This window comes from Catharus ustulatus, chromosome 23 (genome assembly GCF_009819885.2).
Source record: "Catharus ustulatus isolate bCatUst1 chromosome 23, bCatUst1.pri.v2, whole genome shotgun sequence".
Taxonomy (NCBI): domain Eukaryota; kingdom Metazoa; phylum Chordata; class Aves; order Passeriformes; family Turdidae; genus Catharus; species Catharus ustulatus.
The window spans coordinates 4,702,544-4,718,547 of record NC_046243.1 but is presented as its reverse complement, the minus strand read 5'-3'; the positions used below and the strand labels follow the sequence as shown (position 1 = coordinate 4,718,547).

Below are 16,004 nucleotides of genomic sequence, written 5' to 3'. Positions count from 1 at the left end.
GGGGATGGCCCATGGGGATCTGGGGACCCCCAAATCCAGCCCAGAGGGAGCAGGGACCCCCAGGAAGGGACAGAGAGGTGACACAGGAGGACACAGGTGATGCACAAACAGAACAGCCCTTTAATGCAGGTGTGGGAGCAAACAGTGGGGACAGCACCGAGGCCGTGTCCCTGCCGGGATTCCCCAGGTCTCAGCTCCACCACAAACACCACACACACACGTGGAGAGGAGCAGGTGGGTGGCAGGGGTGTCACCTCCACCCTCAGCAGCAGCTGCTGGGCTCAGCCCGTGCTGGGGCTGAGAAGAAATCCTCGGGCAGCTCTTCCAGGAGCCCGTCCAGGTCATCTGCAGGGATGGGATCTGTGAGTTTTGTGTGTGTTGGGGGGGATTGTGGAACTGCTCAGGTTGGGACACAGCACAGGGAATTTTTCTTCCCCTCCCAGCGTGGCTCTGACTCACCCAAGTCACACCCAGCTCCCCCCAGCTCTTCCCAGCTGGGACCAGAGCTCGGTGGGCACAGGGAGAAGCCCCCAGGACGCTGCTCTGCGCTGTGTCCACCTGTCCTCGACTGTCCCCAGCCCTCAGGAACAGGGACACCCCTGGGGGGCTGCGTGGGGGGGTCCGGGATCAGCTCAGCCTGGGCAGGCACCTGCAAAAAAAAATTATTGGGGGTTTTTCCATCCTTTTCCGGGGGGTTTTTCCATCCCTTCCCCCTCCTCTTGGGGGTCCCAGCAGCCCCCCAGGGCCAGCAGCAGCGTCCCCCCTCACCTGGCGGGGGGAGCAGCCCTCGGGCTCGGGTGGGAAGATCCGCAGGAGGTTGGTGGGGGTCACGTTGAGGTAGTGGTTGCGGTGGGAGGGGGAGAAGACCCCGACCTGCAGGGAGGGCAGAGAGAGGGGGCAGAGCCAGCTCTGCACAGCAGAACCCCCACAGCCACATTCAGGGAAATTTCAGGATAAAAGATGAAATTTTAGGAATAGCTGAGATGCAAAACTGTGGGAGATCTTTCCTTGTGATTGTATTTGCAGTCCTGGGGTGTTACAGAATGAGAATGGGGATGTACTTATCCCCTTCTCCCACCACTCCAGGGTGTAACAGGGTTGGGAATGGGATGGGTGATGTTTTATCACCCTCCCAGCACGAAACCCCCCTGGCTGTGGATGAGCAGCCCCCAGCTCTCCTCACCTGCCTCAGCAGCAGCACGGCGCCGGCGCGCAGCTCGCTCTGCCTCTGCTCCAGCAGCAGCCTGTGCACCGTGCCCTGCATCTCCCCTGCAACCAGCACGGGACCCCTGAGCCCCTGAGCAGCACCTGGGGCTGCCCTGGGGACACAGGAACGGCCCCACTCACCTGTGGGGTCCCGGAACACGGCCCCGGCACCAGCGCTGCTCCTGGTCAGGGCCTTGATCATCACGGCCATGCTGGGCACTTTGTTCTTGGGGAGCTGCTTCAGGGCTGCCTGCAAACACAGCGGGGATTGTGGGGCAACCCTGGGCAGGGCTGGATCCTTGGGGGTCCCTTCCCGAGTGGGATATTCCAGGATTCCATCAGCCAGGGGGATGTGGAGGTCTGTGCTCAGCTCAGCCCCCTCCCCAGAGCCCCAGCCCTAAAAGCAGCCAGGGGGATGTGGAGGTCTGTGCTCAGCCCCCTCCCCAGACCCCCAGCCCTAAAAGCAGCCAGGGGGATGTGGATGTCAGTGCTCAGCTCAGCTCAGCCCCCTCCCCAGACCCCCAGCCCTAAAAGCAGCCAGGGGGATGTGGATGTCAGTGCTCAGCTCAGCCCAGCCCCCTCCCCAGACCCCAGCCCTAAAAGCAGCCAGGGGGATGTGGATGTCTATGCTCAGCCCCCTCCCCAGACCCCCAGCCCCCTCCCCAGACCCCCAGCCCCCTCCCCAGACCCCCAGCCCTAACAGCAGCCAGGGGGATGTGGATGTCTGTGCTCAGCTCAGCCCAGCCCCCTTCCCAGAGCCCCAGCCCTAAAAGCAGCCAGGGGGATGTGGAGGTCAGTGCTCAGCTCAGCCCAGCCCCCTTCCCAGACCCCCAGCCCTAACAGCAGCCAGGGGGATGTGGATGTCAGTGCTCAGCTCAGCTCAGCCCCCTCCCCAGAGCCCCAGCCCTAAAAGCAGCCAGGGGGATGTGGAGGTCAGTGCTCAGCTCAGCCCAGCCCAGCCCCCCAGCCCTAACAGCAGCTCCAAGGGCTGAGGGAGCAGCAGGAATCCTCACCTTGCGGAGCACCATCACCACGCTGTAGGTGTGCAGGAAGCAGCTGGGGTCCCTCTCATCCAGCCCCAGCTCTGTCTTCATGGCCAGCCAGGGCCCCCTCCCAAAATCCTCCTCCGAGGGCAGCGGGGAGCTGGGCAGTGCCTGGGGTCAGGGACAGCCACGGTCACAGAGCCCTGGGGCTCTCTCCCTGCTCTGGAGAGAGGGATCCCAGTGGGACCAGCCAGAGCAGCAGGGGAAGGGGGGGTTACCTGAGCCCGCGGCTTCGCCACGGCCCCGTGAGCTGGAGTCTGGGGAGCAGACACCAGGATCTCCTCCAGCAGCTTCCCAGAGTGCTTGTGGGAGAGGGAGAGATGTCCAGGGGCCTGCCTGGCTTCATCAGCTGCTCCCATCCCTTCCTATCCCAGCCCACATCCCATTCCCACCCCAAACCCACTGCATTTCTGAGCCCAATTCTATCACATCCTGAGCCCTGTTCCCCTGCTGTCCCCATTCCCATTCTCCTTCCTGTTCCCATTTCTATTCCCATCCCCAAACCCACTGCATTTCTGAGCCCATCCCTATCACATCCTTAGCCCTGTTCCCCTGCTGCCCCCATCCCCATTCCCATTCCCATCCCCATCCCCGTTCCCATTCCCATTTCCCATTCCCCTTCCCCATTTCCCATTCCCCATTTCCCATTCCCCTTCCCCATTTCCCATTCCCATCCCTGTTCCCATTCCCCTCCCCATCCCCATTCCCATTCCCATTCCCATTTCCCATTCCCCTTCCCCATTCCTATTTCCCATTATTTCCCACTGATATTCCCATTCCCATCCCCATTCCCATCCCCATCCCCGTCCCTGTCCCCATCCCCATCCCCATTTCCCGTTATTTCCCACTGCCATTCCCATTTCCCATTCCCCATTTCCCATTCCCATCCCCATCCCATTCCCCATTCCCCATTCCCATTTCCCATTATTTCCCACTGCCATTCCCATTTCCCATTCCCCATTTCCCATTTCCCATTCCCCATCCCCATTCCCATTCCCATTCCCCATTTCCCATTTCCCATTCCCATTCCCCTTCTCTATTTCCCATTCCCCATTCCCCTTCCCCATTTCCCATTCCCCATTTCCCATTCCCATTCCCCATTCCCATTCCCATCCCTGTTCCCATTCCCCATTCCCCATTTCCCATTCCCCATTCCCATCCCCATTCCTGTCCCCATCCCCATTCCCATTTCCCGTTATTTCCCACTGCCGTTCCCATGTCCCATTCCCCTTCCCCATTTCCCACTCCCATTCCCATCCCCATTCCCATTTCCCATTCCCCTTCCCCTTTTCCCATTCCCCATTCCCCATTCCCCATTCCCATCCCTTTTCCCATTCCCATCCCCATTCTCCATCCCATTTCCCATTTCCCATTCCCATTCCCCTTCCCCATTTCCCACTGCCATTCCCATTTCCCATTATTTCCCACTGATATTCCCATTCCCATTTCCCATTCCCCTTCCCCATTTCCCATTCCCATCCCTGTTCCCATTCCCCTCCCCATCCCCGTTCCCATTCCCATTCCCATTCCCATTCCCATCCCATTCCATTCTCATTCCCCTTCCCCATTTCCCATTCCCCATTCCCCATTCCCATTCCCATTCCCCATCCCCATTCCCATCCCCATTCCCATCCCTTCCCCATTCCCCATTCCCATTTCCCATTATTTCCCACTGCCATTCCCATTTCCCATTCCCCATTCCCCATTTCCCATTCCTCATTCCCATTCCATTCCCCTTCCCCATTCCCCATTCCCCATTCCCCATTCCCCATTTCCCATCCCATCCCCATCCCCATCCCATCCCGTTCCCATTCCCGTTTCCCATTCCCCATTCCCCATTTCCCACTGCCATTCCCATCCCCATCCCCATCCCATCCCCATCCCCTCTCCCCACCTGCTGCGGCAGGATCCCGGCGGGCCCCGGGAAGCGCCGGCTCTCCCTGCCCAGCGGAACTCGTGTCCGGCTCCGGGGGGCTTTGCTGGCCGCTGTCACCAGCTGCACCAGGTGGTTGGTGACCACGGGGGGGGTCGGGGGGCCGGGAGCGTTGGGGGGATTTGGGGGGCCGGGGGGCTGCTGGAGATGAGGCTTGGGGGGTCTGGGGGGCAGCCTGGGTGGGGGGCAGCGCTGTGCTGGGGGGGTCCAGGGCACTGAGGGGCTGCTCCCTGCTAGGGACGGAGCCCCCGGAGCAGGGACAGACCCTCCTGGCTCCCCCAGGGAAGGGAGGGGTCTGGGGGCGCAGACACCAGCAGTGCTGGGCCGCAGCACCAGTTTGGGACTGGGGAGGGGGCCCTGCCTGTCCTGAGACCCCCCAGAGAGGGGGGCCAGCTCCTCTCCCACCCTGAGCTTTTTGGGGATCACACATTCCTGGGTGTTCTCCTTCCGTGGTGGCTTCTGGCCGTGCCCTGTGGCCACCACGGGCCCCTCCAGCTCCCTGCAGGCAGCCAGGAAAAGCTCGTTGTCCAAATTGTCCAGCTCGTCTTGGGGGGCTGCTCCCCACGGAGGGGGGCCCTGCAACCCCACGGGATGCTCGCCCTGCCCGGAGAGGGGCCGGAGCCAGGGGGCTTTACTGGGATGGGGTTCACTGGGATGGGGTTCACTGGGATGGGGTTCACTGGGATGGGATTTACGGGGATGGGGTTCACTGGGATGGGGTTCACTGAGATGGGTTTTATTGGGATGGGGTTCACTGGGATGGGCTTTGCTGGGATGGGGTTCACTGGGATGGGGTTCACTGGGATGGGGTTTACTGGGATGGGGTTCACTGGGATGGGGTTCACTGGGATGGGCTTTACTGGGATGGGCTTTACTGGGATGGGCTGTACTGGGATGGGGTTCACTGGGATGGGATTCACTGGGATGGGCTGTACTGGGATGGGATTTACTGGGATGGGGTTCACTGGGATGGGCTTTACTGGGATGGGGTTCACTGGGATGGGGCTCACTGGGACGGGTTTTACTGGGAGGAACCGGGACGACGCTGGCTGAGGAGTGCCCGGGCATCACAAACTGGTTCTCTGCATCTTCCACAGCGGAGAGGAAATCCTGTGGGGATAAAGGCCGGGAATGCAGCAGGCCCCGGGTTCCTCACGGGCCTCACCGGGCCCACCGCGCCCCCCAGGCCTTGGGGGCTCCCTCACCTCATCCTCCAGCTCCCCGTCCGTCCCAAAAAGCTTCTGTAAGTGGCAAGACTGCGGGAAAAAGGGGAAGAATGGAACTGGGAGGGACACAACGATCTGGGGAGCGCTCGGTGGTCCCGGAGCTCTCCGCGTCACCGCGGGCCCAGGAAAGGCCTCACACCGCACCACACCGAGCCCTTTGTGGGGGCTCTCCCCACAGAACGGTCCCCGGGGACCCCAAACCCGCCCCGGTGCCCCCGGGCCCGTTACCATGGCAGCAGCGCGACCCCCGGCCCGGCCCCAGAGGCGGAAGCGGCGGGGCCGGGAATCGAACCCGCGGCCGCCGGGGGGAAGGGGCGGGACTTCCCCTGCGGCGCGGGGGGCGTGGCCACGCCCCTTAAAGGGCCACGCACCCCCTTAATCCGCGCGTGTCACATGTGGCACAAGCGTGTTCGCAAAAAAAAAAAAAAAATCATTAAACCTCCCCTCGGAGCTTCTCCCGTGTCCGTGTGGATTTTTTGGGAATTATTTCTGAATTTTTTTGGGGGTGTTTTGGGAATTTGGGGAGGGGGGGATGTTAAAAAGTAAAAATAAAAAATAAAAAAAAAATATTTGGGGAAAAAAATCGGGGAGTTTCGCCCCAGAAAGATGTATGGGATGAGGTGGTTTTAGCCAAAATCGCAGATTTGACCCCAAAATCTCTTTGAATTTGGGGATTCAGCCCAAAAATGCGTCTGGGACAATCCAATTTCACACAAAACCCTGCATTTAGCCCCAAAATTCCACGCAAATCACACAAAAATTCTCTTGAAAAACTCCAAAATCCACTGGATTACTCCAAAATTCCACACAAAACTTCCCAAAATACACTTGGGACACCCCAAACCCCCGAATTTAGTCCCAAATTCCACCTCAAAATGCCCCGAAATCCACCCGAGGCTCCTCAAAATCAACTCTGGACACCCCAATTTTACTCCAAATCCTCAGTTTAGCCCCAGATTTTTCACCAAACCACTCAAAATTCCTTCAGAACACCTCATTTTTACCCAAGATCTCCAAATTTACCCCCGAATCCCCCCCAAAATCCCTCAAAATCCACTCGGGACACCCCAAAACACCCCAAATCGCCCCAAATTCCACCCAAATCACCCCAAAATTCACTTGGGACACCCCAAAAGCCTGGATTTTGCCACAAAAATACCCCAAATTCAGAGATGCCCCTAAAAAAAACCCTGGTAGGCGGGCCCTGGCCTCCCCATGCCCATATATGGCAAAAGGGGCGGGACATAGCAGCGTCCATATATGGTAAAGGGGCGGGGCCAAGGACCGCTCATGCCCATATATGGGCAAACGGGGGCGTGGCCAGACAGATCCATATATGGTAAAGGGGCGGGGCCAAGGACTGCCCATGCCCATATATGGACACAGGGGGCGTGACCAACCAAATCCATATATGGTAAAGGGGCGGGGCCAAGGACCGCCCATGCCCATATATGGACACAGGGGGCGTGGCCAACCGAATCCATATATGGTAAAGGGGCGGGGCCAAGGACCGCCCATGCCCATATATGGGCACAGGAGGCGTGGCCAGCCAAATCCATATATGGTAAAGGGGCGGGGCCAAGGACCGCCCATGCCCATATATGGACACAGGGGGCGTGGCCAGCCGAATCCATATATGGTAAAGGGGCGGGGCCAAGGACCGCCCATGCCCATATATGGGCACAGGAGGCGTGGCCAGACAAATCCATATATGGTAAAGGGGCGGGGCCAAGGACCGCCCATGCCCATATATGGATACAAGGGGCGTGGCCAGGCAAATCCATATATGGTAAAGGGGCGGGGCCAAGGACCGCCCATGCCCATATATGGGCACAGGGGGCGTGGCCAGTTAAACCCATATATGTTAAAAAGGGACTTTTTAGAGGGTTTTTTTTTAAGATTTTTAGGGGTTTTTTAAAAAGTTTTTTGTGGTGTTGTAAGGGGAATTTTGGGAGTTTTATGGGGAGAGATTTGGGGTGTTTTTAGGGTTTTTAAAATGGGATTTTAAAGTGTTTTTTGGGGCGTTTTGGGGTTTCTTTTGTGGTTTTTAAGGGGGAATATTAGAGGTTTTAGGGTTTATTCAAAGGTTTTTTTGGGGGGGTTTTAAAAGGGTTTTTGGTTTTTTAAAGGGGTTTTTAGGGGAATTTTGGGGTTTTTTTGGGGAGGACTTTGGGGGGTTTTCAGGGTTTTTTGGGGGTTTTTTTGGAGATTTTAAAGGGTTTTTTGGGGGGTTTTGGGGTGGTTTTTTTGGTTTTTAAAGGGGAATTTTGGGCTGTTTTTTTTGCGGTTTTTAAAGGGAAATTTTGGGAATTTGGGGGAGGCTTTTAAAGGATTTTTGGGGTTTTTTTTAAGAGGTTTTGGGGTTTTTTAAAGGGGGGCTTTTGGGGTTTTTTTTTGTTTTTAAAGGGGAATTTTGTTTTTTTAGGGCTCTTTTAAAGGGTTTTTCGGAGGGGTTTTAAAGAGGTTTTAGGTTTTTTAAATGGTTTTTTTGGGGGCGTTTAGCGGAATTTTAGTGCTTTTTGAGTTTGCCTTTTTTCCACTTTTCCCCCCCAAAATTTCCCTCCTCAGGTTTATTTTTTCAAGCTTCGCTACCATGAGATTCTGTAGCGCACCGAGACCCCCGAGCACCCCCCATGTATGACCCCAAACACGCGCTCCCCGCGCTCATCTGCGCGGCCCCTTTAAGGCTTCATTATGCTCCGCCCCTCCTTAAGCACCGCCCCCTTAAGCACCGCCCCCTTAAGCACCGCCCCCTTTAAGCACCGCCCCCCTTTAAGCACCGCCCCCTTAGACACCGCTACCGTTAAGCACCGCCCCCCTTTAGCACCGCCCCTTAAGCACCGCCCCCCTTTAGGCACCGCCCCTTTTTTGGGAGGGCGGGGCCGCGCGCGGGTCTAATTTTAGCACCGGGCGCCGTCACGTGACCCGCGAGTGACGTCACCGAATGTTGTTGTCGGGGCGGGCGGGGCCGCGCGGCGAAGATGGAGGAGGAGGCGGGGGGGCGGCGGGGCGCGCGCCGGGCGGCACCGGGGGGACCCCAGGTACGGGGGGGGGACCCTGGGGGGGACACCCGGGGACACCGCATCGCGACGGGGACCCGCGCCCGGGGGGAGATCCGCGGTGTCCGGGGGGGCTCCGTGCTGCTCCGGTGGTGGGGGGGGGGAAGGGGGGGGGGGGGGCTGCGATCCCGGAGGTCCCGGTGCGGTTTGGGGTGGTGGGGGGGGTTTGTGTGATGGGGGTGGGATTCGGGGTCGCTGTGCGGTTGGGGGGCGCGGGGTGAGGGGGTTTGCACCCCGTGCGAAGTGGGGGGGCCGCATTGGGGACCCCCGTGCGGATTTTGAGGGGGCTGCAGAGGGGGGACCCCAGTGCGGGGCAGGGGGTGCAGCGGGGCCGGTGCGGCTGGAGGGGGGGTGGGGTGCAGTGGGGGGTCCCTGTGTGGTTTGGGAGGGGCTCCAGGGTGATGGGGGGGGAGGGCTGCAATGGGGGGACCCCCGTGCGGATTTTGGGGGGGCTGCAAGGGGGGGGACCCCAGTGCGGGAGGGGGGTCCTGTGCATTCCGGGGTCCCGAGGGGGGAGAACCCGTGCAGCGAGGGGGGGCCCTGCAGCCCGGAGGGGCCTTGTGCAGTTTGGGAGATCCCGCTGCAATTTGGGGGGGGGTCCCGCTGCCCCCGGGGGGGGGGTCCCGGTGCCGGTTCGGCGGGGCCCTGCAGCGAGCGGCGCCGCTGCGGTTCGGGGGGGTCGCTGCGGGCCGGGGTCCCGGTGCGCTGCGCTTTCCACCGTGCCGTGAGGGGGGGGGGGGTCCCGGTGCCTTCTGGGGGGGGGGGTCCTGCACGTTCGGGGTTCCCGCAGTGTCGGGGGGCCCGGCAGCGCCTGCCCGGCGGCGGCTCCGCAGCGCGGGGGGGGCCGGGGGGGCCCCGCTGCACCGCGCCGGGCTCGGCAGAGCGGGTGGCGTGTCCCCCCCGCCGCGTGTCACCTCGTGGGGACACCCCCAGACCCCCATCTCGGGGCGACCCCTGGCTTTGGGGGGGTTGCAGCACCCGGGGGGGTTCAGCGTGTGTCCCCCCCTTCACCCGTGTCCTTATGGGGGTCCCTGTGGCACGGCCGGGGGTCTTTCCTTGCTGTCCCCCCTCTGCGGGACCCCCCCCCTTTCCCTGCAGGGTCCCTTCTGGGGGTGCCCCCCATCCTGGGGACAGCGGGGCCGCATCCTGCGCTGGGTGGGCTCTCGGGGAGGGGGGGGCTCGGTGCGGGCTCCCACCCCCCTTTTGAGTCTGGGGGAGGTTTCGGGGGTCGCGGGCTCTGACCGGCGCTTGTCCCGCAGGGCTCCCGGGCGGCGCGGGCACAGCCCCGGTGCCCCGGCCGGCGCTGACGGAGCCGCGCCTGTGCGAGCCCCCCCGGTCACACCCGCGGGCCACCATGGACCCCCAGAGCGACACAGGTGAGACCCCGGGGCTGGGGACACCGCGCCGAGTGTCCCGGTCACCGCCGCACCCCCGACATCCTGCGGGATTTTGGGGTACCGGGGCAGCATTCCGCCCCGCAGGACACATCGGGACACCGGGGGGCACCGGGACCACCCCTCCCGGTGATCCCAGCCCGTCCCGCCGCCCCCTTCCCGGTTTCCCCGCACCCCGACATCCCCCCGCCGCGAGGGGACACCGAGGCCCGGCCGCTGTCGCCGTCACCGCCGTGGCACGGCTCACACGTGGCTCTTTATGCCACCGCGGGGCGGGTCCCCGCTGCCCCCCGGGGGGTCCCCGCGGTGCCACGCGTGGGGGACAAGCCGTGGTGACCGCCAGGGCCGTGCTCGCGCTGTCCCCGCTCCCCGCCCTGTAATTATCCCGCTGGGAACTCCGGCCACATCTGGACTCGCTCCCGAAGCGACACGCGGCACCCGCGGGCTCTGCAGGGGAAACTGAGGCACCCCGCGTCCCGCTGGGGTCGGGGGTGTGTGTCCCCTGTGTCCCCGAGCCCCCCCGAGCCCCCCCGAGCCGCCCCGCCGGTATTTTTGGAGCGGCCGCAGCGCTGGAGCGTCGCCCGGCCGTGCCTGGCACGGGGCTGGCACGCGGCGCGGTGGCACGGGGACACAGTGGCGCGGGGACACGGCGGCGCGGGGACACGGCCCGGCCACCTCTGCCACCCCCGGGGGTCCCCTCTCTCTTCGGGGTGGTCCTGCGGAGGTTCGGGGGTGCTGTGACGAGCTGGGCCGGTCTCAGCCCACTCCGCGCTCGGGGGTCCCCAATTTACCCCGGGGGGGGCTCGGGGACCCCCAGAGCTCCTCTTCCTCACCCCACAACCGGGGGGTCCCGCTCCCATCCCCGCCTGCACCCCCTCCTTCCCTCGGGGACTTCCTGGGGGTCCCCACTGTCCCCCCTCCCCATTTCCCTCCGCTGTTCAAGCCCCCCCCCCTGTGCCCTGCGCTGGGGCCGGGCCGGGGGTCTGGGGGTGGGGAGGGGTCCGGGCAGCAGGAGGGGGGTCCGGGAGGCTGCAGCGCCCATTCCCGCGGCCTCCTGGCCGCCGGCAGCACCAGAAATAGCCGGGCTGACGTCAAGCCCCAAACCCCCCCGGGGGGGGGGGGCAGCGGGGGGGGGCGCGGGGGGGTGTCCCAGAAATATCCCGGCTATTAAAAGTCTTGGCTTGGGGATTAACGCGTGGTAAATAAACGTGGCGGTGCCCTGGGGTTGGGGGGTGTTACACACGGCTGGGGGGGTCCCCGTAACCGGGAGGGGGACCCCAAAATGGGGGGGGGGTCAGCACTTCAGCACATGGTGACCCCCCCCGCTTGGCCCTGCTTGGGGACACGGATTGGGTGTGGGGAGTGCTGAGGTGGCATCTGTGCCCCCCCAGCCCTCCTGGGGGGGCTTGCAGGGGGTGTCAGGGGGTCCCGAGTGGGGCGGGGGGGTCGCGTTGTCCCGGAGTGGAAGTTAATCCCCCCCCCCCCGGTTTTATTCCCGGTTTTATTCCCGGCAGCGCTGATGCGGATTAACGTCTCTGATAATTAGGGGGATGTGGGATGGAGGTGGGGAGGGGTCGTGGGGACCCCCCCCAGCCTCGCCGGGGCAGTTCGGGGGTGCCCTGGTGTCAGAGAGGGGGGGGACACAGCGCATCCCCTCCCGTGACCCCCCCGGCACAATTCCCTATTTTTAGCCGGCTCCTCCCGTGCTATTTCCAGGCGCCACAGAGAATAGCCGGGATTGAGGGGGGGGCGTGGGTGAGGGGGGGTCCCTCCAGCCCTGCCCTGCCCGATCTGGGGGGGCTGCAGGAGCTCCCAGCCCCCCAAAACCCGGGGATGCTCTGTGACCCCCCCCCACCTCCCACCGAGGGGGGGTTTGGGGAGCCGGGGTTGGGTCTGGGGGCGCCGGGGTTGGGTCTGGGGGCGCCGGGGTTGGGTCTGGGGGAGCCGGGGTTGGGTCTGGGGGCGCCGGGACCCCTCCCCAGCCCGTTCGGGGGGGGTCACGGGTGTGTCTCTGCAGAGGGGGGGTCCGGCCGTGAGCCCCCGCTGGAGCTGCTGCCCCGTGTCCCGCTGCACCTGCCCGCCCCAGGTGAGTGGGGGGCGGCCCCCCCGCGCCCCCCAAACGTGGGGACACTGTCCCGACCCTGGGGACACCGCCCCAACCTTGGAGACACCGCCCCAAACGTGGTGATACCCCCCCAACCCTGGGGACACCCCCTAACCCCTGGTGACACCGCCCCAACCCTGGGGACACTGCCCCAACCTTGGTGACACCGCCCAGCCCTGGGGACACCCCCCCGACCCTGGGGACACCCCCCCAACCCTGGGGACACCCCCCCAATCTTGGGGACACCGCCACAACTCTGGGGACACCCACACAACCCTGGGGACACCCCCCAAACGTGGGGACACTGCCCCGACCCTGGGGACACCGCCCCGACCCTGGGGACACCGCCGTTGTACCCACGGGCACCTCTCAGTTTGGCCAGCGAGGGGTTAAACGTCCCCTGTCCCTCACGGGGGGGCTGCAGGGTGGGGTGGGGTCACCCCAAAGCCACCCCTGACCCCAAAGTGCCGGGTGGGCACCGACGGGGGCTCAGTTTAACCCCCCCAACATGGGCTGGGGGTGACAGCCCCCAATTGCCCCCCGATATTCACAGGGTGGAGCTGCAGGTTTGGGGGGGCTACAGGTTTTTGGGGGGGGTCTTTCTGACTTTGGAGGGGTGTCTGTCTGTCCCTGGGAGGGTCTGTATGACTTTTGGGGGGGGTCTGTCTGTCCTTGGGGGTGTCTGTCTGTCCTGAGGGGGGTCTGTCTGTGCTTGGGGGGTTCTGACTGTTTTTGAGGAGGGGTCTGTCTGTCCTGGGGGGGTCTGTCTGTCCCTGGGGGGTCTGTCTGTCCTGGAGGGATCTGTCTGTATTTGGGTCTGTCTCTTTTTGGGGGGGTCTGTCTATTTTTGGGGGCTCTGTCTGTCCTTTGGGGGGGTCTGTCTGTCTGTCTTTGGGGGGGTCTGTCTGTCTGTCTTTGGGGGGGGTCTGTCTGTCCTTTGGGGGGGTCTGTCTGTCCTTTGGGGGGTCTGTCTGTCTTTGGGGGGGGGGTCTCTCTGTCCTTAGGGGCTCTGTCTGTCCTGAGGGGGAGTCTGTCTGTCCCTGAGGGGGGTCTGTCTGTTTTTGGGGGGTCTGTCTGTCCTTTGGGGGGGGGGGTTGTCTGTTTTTGGGGGGAGTCTGTCTGTCTTTGGGGGGGTCTGTCTGTCCTTAGGGGGGTCTGTCTGTCTTGGGGGGGGTCTGTCTGTTTTTGGGGGGTCTGACTGTCCTTGGGGGGGGGTTTCTGTCCTGGGGCGGTCTGTCTTTGGGAGGTCTGTCTGTCCCTGGGGGGTGTCCGTCTGTCCCAGGGGGTGTCCATCTGTCCCTGGGGGTGTCCATCTGTCCCTGGGGGGGTCTCTCAGCCCGGGGAGGGGGGCACAGGGGGGCGCCACCCCCGCGCACGGTGACGTCCGTGGGTCCGCGCGGGGACACGTCAGTGCCCGACGTGCCAGGGGGAGGGGGGGGCTGGGGGGGGGGGAGGGGGGGGTTCATTAACATTCACCGAGCGCCCCCCGCCCCCGCTTCCTGTTTGCGTGGGGACAGCCCCCCCTCCCCCCGCCCCCCGAGCCCTGCTGGGGGGGTCTGTGCCCCCCCCGGTTGCTGGGGGGGTCTGTGCCCCCCCTGGCTGATGGGGGGGATGTTTTTGGGGGATATTTTGGGGGATATTTTTGGGGAGGGGTCGGTGTTGCCCCCCCCCCGCAGCGCTCTGTGTGTGCTGAGGATGGAGGGGTTTGGATGGGGTGGGGGGGTTTTATTTTTGGGGGGGTTGATCCAGGGGGGGGGGTTGGGGATTGGGGGGAGACCCCGAGGGCTCCAGCACCCCCTGACCCCCACCCCACTCCCCCCATCTCCCACCCCAAACCCCCCCCATCCTCCCTTCAATGAGACACCCCCGAACCTCTCCGAGCCCCCCCAAACCTGCCCCTGAACCCCTCCCTCATTTTGGGGTGTCCCCCTCCCTCATTTTGGGGGTGTTCCCAGCCCCCTCCCTGATTTTCGGAGTGTCCCCCTCCCTCATTTTGGGGGTGTTCCCAGCCCCCTCCCTCATTTTGGAGGTGTCCCCCTCCCTCATTTGGGGGTGTCCCCCTCCCTCATTTTCAAGGTGTCCCCCTCCCTCATTCTGGGGTGTCCCCCTCCCTCATTTTCGGAGTGTCCCCCTCCCTCGTTTTGGGGGTGTCCCCCTCCCTCATTTTGGGGGTGTCCCCCTCCCTCATTTTGGGGGTGTCCCCCTCCCTCATTTTCAGAGTGTTCCCAGCCCCCTCCCTCATTTTCAGGGGTGTCCCCCTCCCTCATTTCGGAGTGTCCCCCTCCCTCACTTTGGGGGTGTCCCCCTCCCTCATTTTGGGGGTGTCCCCCTCCCTCATTTTGGGGTGTCCCCTCGCTGTCCCCCCCACGCAGCGTGTCCGGCAGGGCCGGAGGGGCCGGAGGGGCCGGAGGGGCCGGGGCCCGAGGCGGGGGTGGACGCGGGGCTGGCGGCGGCGCGGGAGCAGCAGCTGCAGCGGGAGCTGGTGGCCCTGAAGCAGCAGCAGCAGCTCCAGAAGCAGCTGCTCTTCGCCGAGTTCCAGAAACAGCACGAGCACCTCACCCGCCAGCACCAGGTGCAGCTCCAGAAACACCTCAAGGTGTGTGGGGGGACGGGGATTTGGGGAGGGGGATTTGGGGAGGGGGATGTGGGGATGGAAATGTGGGGAGGGGGATGTGGGGATGGAAATGGGGGGATGGAAATGTGGGGAGGGGGATGTGGGGAGGGGGATGTGGGGATGGAAATGTGGGGATGGGGATGTGGGGATGGGGATGTGGGGATGGAAATGTGGGGATGTGGATGTGGGGAGGGGGATGTGGGGAGGGGGATGTGGGGAGGGGGATGTGGGGATGGAAATGTGGGGAGGGGGATGTGGGGAGGGGGATGTGGGGATGGAAATGTGGGGATGGAAATGTGGGGGTGGAAATGTGGGGATGGAAATGTGGGGATGGGGATGTGGGGAGGGGGATGTGGGGATGGAAATGTGGGGACACAGGGATGTGGGGATGGAAATGTGGGGATGGAAATGTGGGAATGGAAATGTGGGGGCGGAAATGTGGGGGTGGAAATGTGGGGGTGGAAATGTGGGGGTGGAAATGTGGGGGTGGAAATGTGGGGATGGGGATGTGGGGATGGAAATGTGGGGATGGAAATGTGGGGACGGGGATGTGGGGAGGGGGATGTGGGGAGGGGGATGTGGGGATGGAAATGTGGGGAGGGGGATGTGGGGATGGAAATGTGGGGATGGAAATGTGGGGATGGGGATGTGGGGGTGGAAATGTGGGGAGGGGGATGTGGGGATGGAAATGTGGGGAGGGGGATGTGGGGATGGAAATGTGGGGATGGGGATGTGGGGATGGAAATGTGGGGATGGAAATGTGGGGACGGAAATGTGGGGAGGGGGATGTGGGGATGGAAATGTGGGGATGGAAATGTGGGGAGGGGGATGTGGGGATGGAAATGTGGGGAGGGGGATGTGGGGAGGGGGATGTGGGGATGGAAATGTGGGGAGGGGGATGTGGGGATGGGGATGTGGGGAGGGGGATGTGGGGATGGAAATGTGGGGATGGAAATGTGGGGTGGCACCAGTCTGGGGCTGATGGAGTTTTTGGATGGGTATTTGGGATGATGGAGCTGCTGAGGGAGGAATATCGGGGTGATGGAGCTGTGGGGTGGCACCAGTCTGGGGGTGACAGAGATGTGGGGTGTCACCTTTTGGGGCTGATGGAGTTTTTGGAAGGATATTGGTTCTGATGGAGCTGTGGGGTGTCACCGTTTGGGGGTGATGGAGTTTTTGGACGGGTATTGGGGTTGATGGAGCTTTGGGGTGTCACCATTTAGGGATGATGGAGTTTTTGGACGGGTTTTTGGGATGATGGAGCTGCTGGGGGAGGAATATTGGGGTGATGGAGCTGTGGGGTGTCTCGTTTTGGGAGTGATGGAGCTTTGGGGTGTCACCAGTCCGGGGGTGATGGAGTTTTTGGAGGGATATTGTGTCTGATGGAGCTGTGGGGTGTCTTATTTTGGGGGTGACGGAGTTTTT

The 16,004-nt window shown here is 63.0% G+C and overlaps 2 protein-coding genes across 2 annotated transcripts in view; one reads left to right on the top strand and one right to left on the bottom strand.

The window, feature by feature from the left end:
* Positions 1-97: 97 nt before the first annotated feature.
* Positions 98-5,720, bottom strand: HROB (homologous recombination factor with OB-fold). The gene is made up of 10 exons (XM_033078995.1): positions 5,637-5,720; positions 5,388-5,438; positions 4,144-5,292; positions 2,468-2,551; positions 2,220-2,360; positions 1,348-1,456; positions 1,184-1,269; positions 769-873; positions 460-649; positions 98-345 (listed from the first exon to the last, which is right to left on the bottom strand). Exons 1-10 carry the CDS (start codon positions 5,637-5,639, stop codon positions 263-265), a joined length of 2,001 nt encoding a protein of 666 aa, XP_032934886.1. The 5' UTR covers positions 5,640-5,720; the 3' UTR covers positions 98-262.
* A 1,429-nt stretch (positions 5,721-7,149) lies between these two features.
* The window catches only part of HDAC5 (histone deacetylase 5), a 31,564-nt gene continuing 22,709 nt past the window's right edge, over positions 7,150-16,004 (top strand). The window contains exons 1-6 of the mRNA XM_033078665.2: positions 7,150-7,197; positions 9,258-9,384; positions 9,566-9,622; positions 9,727-9,843; positions 11,879-11,947; positions 14,338-14,561. Coding sequence (XP_032934556.1) covers positions 7,150-7,197; positions 9,258-9,384; positions 9,566-9,622; positions 9,727-9,843; positions 11,879-11,947; positions 14,338-14,561 — 642 coding nt within the window. The remainder of the gene's footprint in view (positions 7,198-9,257; positions 9,385-9,565; positions 9,623-9,726; positions 9,844-11,878; positions 11,948-14,337; positions 14,562-16,004) is intronic.